The sequence below is a fragment of the Eriocheir sinensis genome, chromosome 42 (genome assembly GCF_024679095.1).
Source record: "Eriocheir sinensis breed Jianghai 21 chromosome 42, ASM2467909v1, whole genome shotgun sequence".
In the NCBI taxonomy this organism is placed as follows: Eukaryota; Metazoa; Arthropoda; class Malacostraca; order Decapoda; family Varunidae; genus Eriocheir; species Eriocheir sinensis.
The window spans coordinates 9,881,895-9,889,394 of record NC_066550.1 but is presented as its reverse complement, the minus strand read 5'-3'; the positions used below and the strand labels follow the sequence as shown (position 1 = coordinate 9,889,394).

The following is a 7,500-nucleotide window of genomic DNA, read 5'->3' as shown; positions in this document are numbered from 1 at the left end:
AAAGATAGAAGAAAAGAAAGGAGAAAAAAAAAGAAAAATAACTAATACAGAAAATAGACAGAAAATTCACAAAAAAAGAAGGAAAAAAAAGTAAAAGTGAAAAAACCCAAAAAAGTTACGAAATAATGAAAAAATGAGGAATACGTGCTTAGAGAGAGAGAGAGAGAGAGAGAGAGAGAGAGAGAGAGCACTATAACTTTCCCTCCTTCTCTCCATTACCTCCAGCTTCTCTCCAGCCCACTTCGCAGTTCCTCCTCGGCGTCCCAGTCAGTCGGTCGGTCAGTCAGTCACTTACCAAGACAGAAGAAGAAGAAAGCGTCCCTCCCTTCTGTACAGGTAAGGTAATTAGTGAGGGAGGGTAAGGTTGTACAGGTGTGAGTTTGGTTGTTAATGAGGTGTGTTTTAGGGTTAATTGGGTAGTTTGGGTTGAATTGTTTGTTTTGTTTTGTTTTCTTTTTATCTTTTGCTTGATTTTCTTTTTTTTTCCTCGTGTTCGTTTATCTTATATCTTTTTTTCTTGTTTTTGTGTTTTGATCTTGTTTTTTTTCTTGTTTTTCTTAATTTTCTTCTTCTTCTTAATCTCCTTTTTCTTCCTCGATCTTAATCCTTCTTTTTCATTTATCTCCTTTAAATTTTTCTTCATGTTCTTTTTCTTCATTTTCTTTTACCTGTTCGTTTCTTCTTGTTATTCCTGTTCTTGTTCTTATCATTTTTCTTGCTTTCCTTGTTTACTTTTCTTGATCTTGTTTTCGTTCTTTTTTTGTTCTTTTTCTTTTTTTTCTTTTTCTCGTGATGCAGTTTGAATATATTTTAGCATATTCATATTCGCCTTTTTCTAATTCTTGCTACTGTGCACCGTCTTGTGATTAGTGAAGTGCTCAGTCAGTCAGTCGATCAGTCAGTTAGTCAGTCAGTCAGTCAGTCAGTCAGTTAGTCAGTCAGTCAGTCGATCAGTCAGTTAGTCAGTCAGTCAGTCAGTCAGTTAGTCAGTCAGTCAGTCAGTTAGTCAGTCAGTCAGTCAGTCAGTCAGTTAGTCAGTCAGTCAGTCAGTCAGTCAGTTAGTCAGTCAGTCAGTCGATCAGTCAGTTAGTCAGTCAGTCAGTCAGTTAGTCAGTCAGTCAGTCAGTTAGTCAGTCAGTCAGTCAGTCAGTCGATTAGTCAGTTAGTCAGTCAGTCAGTCGATCAGTCAGTTAGTCAGTCAGTCAGTTCATCAATCAATCAATCAATCAATCAATCAAACAGTCACTCAGTCAGTTAATCAATCAATCAATCAATCAATTAGTCAGTCAATCAGTTAGTCAGTTGGTCAGTCAGTTAGTCAGCCTGTCAGTCAGCCAGTCAGTCAATCAATCAATCAATCTGTCAGTCAGTCAGTCGACCAGCCAGTCAGTCAGTCAACCAGTCAGTATGTCACTCACTCAGTTAGTCAAAATAATGTCAGTCAGTCAGTCAATCAGTAAATCTAAAACAGGTTCAGCATTCTAGACCAGTTAGTTTTGTTCACCTCAAAGTAATTAATTAAAAGCAAACAGGTAGACGAGACAAGCAATACCTATGTGACAATAAGTGTGTTGCAATTATTATTATTATTATTATTATTATTATTATTATTATTATTATTATTATTATTATTATTATTATTATTATTATTATTACTACGACTACTACCATTGTTATTGTTATTATTAGAGAGAGAGAGAGAGAGAGAGAGAGAGAGAGAGAGAGAGAGAGAGAGAGAGAGAGAGAGAGAGAGAAGAGAAGGAGAGAGAAGAGAGGAGAGAGAAGAGAAAGAGAGCGCCTAAGAGAGACTCTCTCTCTCTCTCTCTCTCTCTCTCTCTCTCTCTCTCTCTCTTCGTCTTTTTCTCCTTCTACTACTATTACTACTACTACTATTACTACTACTACTACTACTACTAACTACTACTACTACTACTACAAACTAATCCAATCGTTGTTTTTTCTTTTTTTTCTAATTAAACAGAGTGGTGGCGGCGGCGGTGATGGCGGCGGCGGCGGAGGTGGTGGTGGTGGTGGTGATGGCGGTGGTGGTGGTGATGGGCAAACAAACACCACCACAAGACGCACACACACACGCACACGCAGACGCACACACACGCACACAGCAACAGCCACCTCTTGATCACGGAGATACGTACATATACACACGCACGAACACACAGACTGAAGGAGACATAAACGTACATGAAAATCCGTACACAGACAGGCTCACGTACACGGGGAATAGTACATACACGGACACGTACACGGACGAGGACACGGACGCGGACACGGACATATTCGTCATCGACATCACGGACAAACAACAACAACAACAACAACAACAACAACAACAACAACAACAACAACAACCAAAGTTAGAAGAAGGAACAGAAGAAGCAGAAGAAAACGATGAACTGAAGGAAGAGGAGACGAAGAAGACGAACCAGAAGGAGGAAGACGAGGAAGAAGAACAAACTGAGGAACAGGAGGAGGAGGAGGAGGAAAAGAAGGAAGAAGAGAAGGAGGAAGAGGAAGAGAAACCATCACCACTCCACTTCTCCACCAGCGACAATCTTACAATGGTTATGGAGTGCATCAAGGCCTTTGGTTCATCGGGTCTTCCCAAACTCAAGGCGAGCCAGGGCGCGGGCAAGACCTTCTCCTGCAAGACTCCTGAAGGCGTTGCTCACTTCCGCTCCAGACGCTCTACTGAGGACGCCTGGACCCCAATCACGAAGGAGGAGAATGAGGAAGAGGAGGAGGAGAAGGAGAAGAGCGAGACATTAGAATCAGTAACAGAGCCCAGAGTCGCACTTCCAGTTGGCCCGTTAGTCTCGCAACGCGCTGATGAGGTCTACGCTAGGGATCATGGGGGGCATAAGGGGCATGGTGGAGGGCATAAGGGGCATGAGGGAGGGCATAAAGGGCATGGGGGAGGACATGGAGGAGGGTATGGACACGGTGGAGGCCATGGAGGCGGTGGATACGGGCATGGAGGTGGTGGTCATGGGGGTGGTCACGGTGGTTACAAAGCCGCTAGCTACGACTACAAACCACCTCCATATCACAAAGGGCCCAGCTACTACCCCGCGCCTTACAAGGGTCCCGCCTACAGCCCTTACGACTTCCAGGCCAAGGGCAAGGCGCAGTTCAACAAGAAGACCAAGTACGGTGACGATCCCGTGAAGGAGTCCCAGAAGTTCCAGTACCACCCACATGGAGACCAGCCGCTAGCCTACTTCGGTGGATTCGGAGGCGGTGGGACAGTCGGCTATGGGGGAGGTTATGGTGGTGGACATGGTGGTGGTGGTGGTCATGGTGGTGGTGGTGGTCATGGTGGTGGTGGGTATGGAGGAGATCATCATGGTGGTGGTGGAGGGTATGGTGGTGGTGATCATCATGGAGGTGGTGGTTATGGTGGTGGTGATCATCATGGTGGTGGTGGAGGGTATGGTGGTGGTGATCATCATGGTGGTGGTGGGTACGGAGGAGATCATCATGGCGGTGGTGGTCATGGTGGTGGTCATGGCGGCGGAGGCTACGACCACCATGGACATAGCAAGACCGTGGAGACTTATGAATCGTATACTAAACCGTCCCACTACGAAGATACCCTCAAAAACCACCAGCCCGCGGAGTACACGCCACCAGCTCCCAGTTACAGCCCACCATCCCCACCAGTTTACAGCCCACCCCAACCCATTTACAGCCCACCCCAACCTAGTTACAGCCCCCCTAAAGACACGTACGCCCCTGCCCCTCCTTCCTATAGCCCCCCCACGTACAACCCCAAGCCCCAAGGTCCCACAATCACGTACGAGGTGCTGGACGATCCCTACAACACATATAACCCCAAGGACGATGTTAGCTTGAAGAAGGAGAGCAAGGCGAGAGTTGACACCCCTTCTGTTTACAAATCCCGAAGTGCTCCCAACGCAAGATCTGACGAAGAGGAAGAGGAGGACAAGGAGGGTGGTTCTAAGGGGAAAGGGGAGCAAAAGGACCACGCCATCCCCTTTTCTCCTAGATTCCCCTTTTCTCCTCGCCCTTTAGGTCTCAGGCCGAAGAATTTTAATCCGTTTTCCGACCTCTTTTCCGACTTAGATAAGAATTAGGTGAGGAAGGAAGGAAGGAAGGGGAGAGAGAAGGAGGGATGAGAAAGTAAGGGAAGAAGGAAGTGAAGATGAAGATACGGAAGGAAGGAAGGAAGGATAAGGGAAGAGAACGAGGGATGGAATGAAAGTAAGAGAAGGGAATGAAAAATAGAGGTAGAGAAATTATGGAGATGAAGAGGGAGAGAGGAAAGAAAGGAGGGAAGGAAGGAAGGAGAGATAGAGAAACGAGGGAAGAACTTGAGTGAAAAAATAGAGGTAGAAAAAATGATTAAGATGATGGGAGGGAGAAAAAAGGAAGGAGAGAAGGAAGGAAGGAGAGATAGAGAAAAGAGAGACATATACAAGTGAGTGAGGGAAGAACTTGAGTGAAAATATAGAGGTAGAAAAAATGAAGATGAAGGGAGAGAGAAAAAAGGAAAGAAGGAAGGAAGGAAGGATGAAATTGCTATGTAGTAGAACGTGAATATCTAGTCTTTTATCTTTCCTCTTGTTATTGCTATTGACTTACGCGGCGGGTCCGTGTGTGTGTGTGTGTGTGTGTGTGTGTGTGTGTGTGTGTGTGTGTGTGTGTTTGTGTGTGTCATATCCTCTTTAAAATGAATCTTCAGTCTTTTCTGGAACACCTCAAATCTATCCTTGTTTGTTTGTTTGTTTGTTTGTTGGAGTTTGTGTGTTTGTTTTCATCTGTCGAGAAATTTTAACTTTTTTTCACTTTTCTTCACTTCTTTTTTCACTTTTTTTTCATTTTTTCACTTTTTTCATTTTTTTCACTTTTTTCACTTCAATTTTTTCACTTTTCTTCACTTTTCTTCACCTCACTTTTTCACTTTTCTTCACTTTTTCTAACTTCTTTTTTCACTTTTCACTTTTTTTTCACTTTTCTTCACTTTTTTAACTTCTTTTTTCCCTTCACTTTTTTTCACTTTTCTTCACTTTTCATTTTCTTCACTTTTTTTCACTTCACTTTTTTCACTTCACTTTTTTTCACTTTCTTCACTTTTTTCATTTATCTTTTTCGCGACTGTCATTTGTTTATATTTTCTTATTGTTTTCCTTTTTCCAGTTTATCGTTTTTTTGTATTTGTTTTGTTTGTTGTTGTTTATTCTTGTTGTTTGTTTGTTTGAAGAAAAAGGAGAATAAAAATCTGTATTAAATGGAGCAGAATTTCATGACTCAAAAATATGTGTGTTTGTATTTCCCTTTTTGACTCAGTGATTTTCTTTCTTTCCCTCATTTTGGTGTGTTACGTAATTTTAGACACGCCCAAAATAAAGAAATAAATAAAATAATAAATAAATAAATAAATAAAGAGAGGAAGAAGGCAGGAAATGACAGGAAGAAAGAAAGAAAACAAAGAAAGAAATAGATAAATATACGAGTTAAAACAATAGAAAAAAAGAATGAATAAAGAAAGAAAAGAAAGATAAATAAACGTACGAGAAAAACGGAAATATGATGGAAATGGATGAAAAAAAAGGATGATAAAAATGAAGAGAAAAAACTTGATGATAAAATGAAAAGGGAGAAGAAAATAACAACAAAAAAAGAAAGAATAGGAAGAGATTGAAGCAACTATAAATATAAATATAATAAAGATGTAGAGAAAAAATAACCAAACAAAATAAGTAAATAAGTAAATAAATAAAGAAAGAAAGGAAGGAAAAAAGGAAGAAAAAAGTCCATAGATAAATAAACAGGAGAAAACAATGAAAATAATAAAAAAATGAATTGAAAAAAACGATAAAGATGTAGAGAGAAAAACAACCAAACAAAATAAATTAATAAAGAAAGAAAGAAAGGAAGAAAAAAAGGAAGAAAGAAGTCAATAAATAAATAAACAGGAGAAAACAATAAAAAATAAATAATGGAAATGAATTAAAAAAAATGGATAATAAAGATGTAGAGGAAAAAAAACAACCAACCAAAATAAATAAAAAGGAAGAAAGAAAGAGATTAATAAACGTATCAGAAAAAATGAAAAATAAAAGGAAATGAATGGAAAAAAATAGATAATAAAGATGAAGAGGAAAAAGTTGATAAAATTATAAAATGAAAAAAAAAAAGAATAAGAATGAAAACTACTACTACTACTACTACTACTACTACTACTACTACTACTACTACTACTAATAATAATAATAATAATAATAATAATAATAATAATAATAATAATAATAATAATAATAATAATACGATGAAGAAGAAGAAGAGGAAAAAGAAGACGAAGAAGAAAACGACGAAGAAGAAGAATAAGAGGAAGAAAAATGTAAAAGAAGAAGAAGAAGAAGAAGAAGAAGAAGAAAAAGAAGAAGAAGAAGAAGAAGAAAAGTAGACCAACACAGGTAACATAAGAAAGAGAGAATAAGCAAGAAATAAGATAAACAAGTAAGATAGAAAGTAGGCAAGTAAACGAAGGAATAAGAAGCAGGTGAATCAACAGGTAAGTAAACAAGAAAGTAGAGAAGTAGGTAAGTAAGATAGTAAGTCAATGGGTTAGAAAAATGTTGAGCAGGTGAGCAAATATGTAAGTGTTTAAGAAAGTCATTTAGAGAACAGTCCCGCAGGTGAGATTGTACCGCACACCTGCCCACGTCACCACCACCACCACCACCACCACTATCACCACCACCACCACCGCTATCATCACCACCACCACCGCTATCATCACCACCACAACCAATATCATCACTACCATCATCACCATTATTTCTGTCACTATCAACACCATTTTATTAGTCTCTTAGCAACCACTATCACATCACCACCACCACCACCGCCATCACCATCACCACCAATATCATCACCACCACCACCACTATCATCACCATCACTATTTCTGGCATTATCAACACCATTTTTATACAGTCTTAGCTACCATCATCACCACCACCAGTGTCATCACCTCTGTCACCACCAAAATCATCACCACCATCACCACCACTATTTCTGGCATTATCAACACCATTTTTATACAGTCTTAGCTACCATCATCACCACCACCAGTATCATCACCTCTGTCAACATCATTTTCATCACCATCATCACTTTCATCACCATTTCATCACCACCACTATTCTTATGTCGATCAACACCATTATTTTTTGTAGTCTTAAGTCTTAACAACCACTACTATCACATCACCACCATCACCACCACCTTCATCACCACTATCATCACCATCATTTATAACTCTATCAACACCATTTTTTTTTTTGTGTGTGTGTGTGTGTGCATTTTACAGCCTTCTCTATCATCATCATCATCATCATCACCACCATCACCATCACCACCTTCAACACCACTATCATCACCACCACCACTAATCTTACCTCTATCAACACCATTTTTTTTATTAATTTTGCAGTCTTATCTACTATTGTGATG

General features: G+C 39.8%; 1 protein-coding gene across 2 annotated transcripts in view; it reads left to right on the top strand.

Annotated features, from left to right (window-relative positions):
* The first annotated feature begins 196 nt into the window (after positions 1-196).
* Positions 197-7,500, top strand: part of LOC127009969 (keratin, type I cytoskeletal 9-like) — a 57,417-nt gene continuing 50,113 nt past the window's right edge. Inside the window, exons 1-2 of one of the 2 annotated variants that reach the window (XR_007762664.1) lie at positions 197-336; positions 1,982-4,644. Coding sequence is in view for 1 of the 2 variants with exons in the window: in XM_050883586.1 (XP_050739543.1) it covers positions 2,001-4,115 (2,115 nt within the window). In the remaining variant the exon portion in view is untranslated. Of the gene's footprint in view, positions 337-1,981; positions 5,741-7,500 lie in introns of those variants that run through there. The other variant, XM_050883586.1, reaches the window with a different exon arrangement.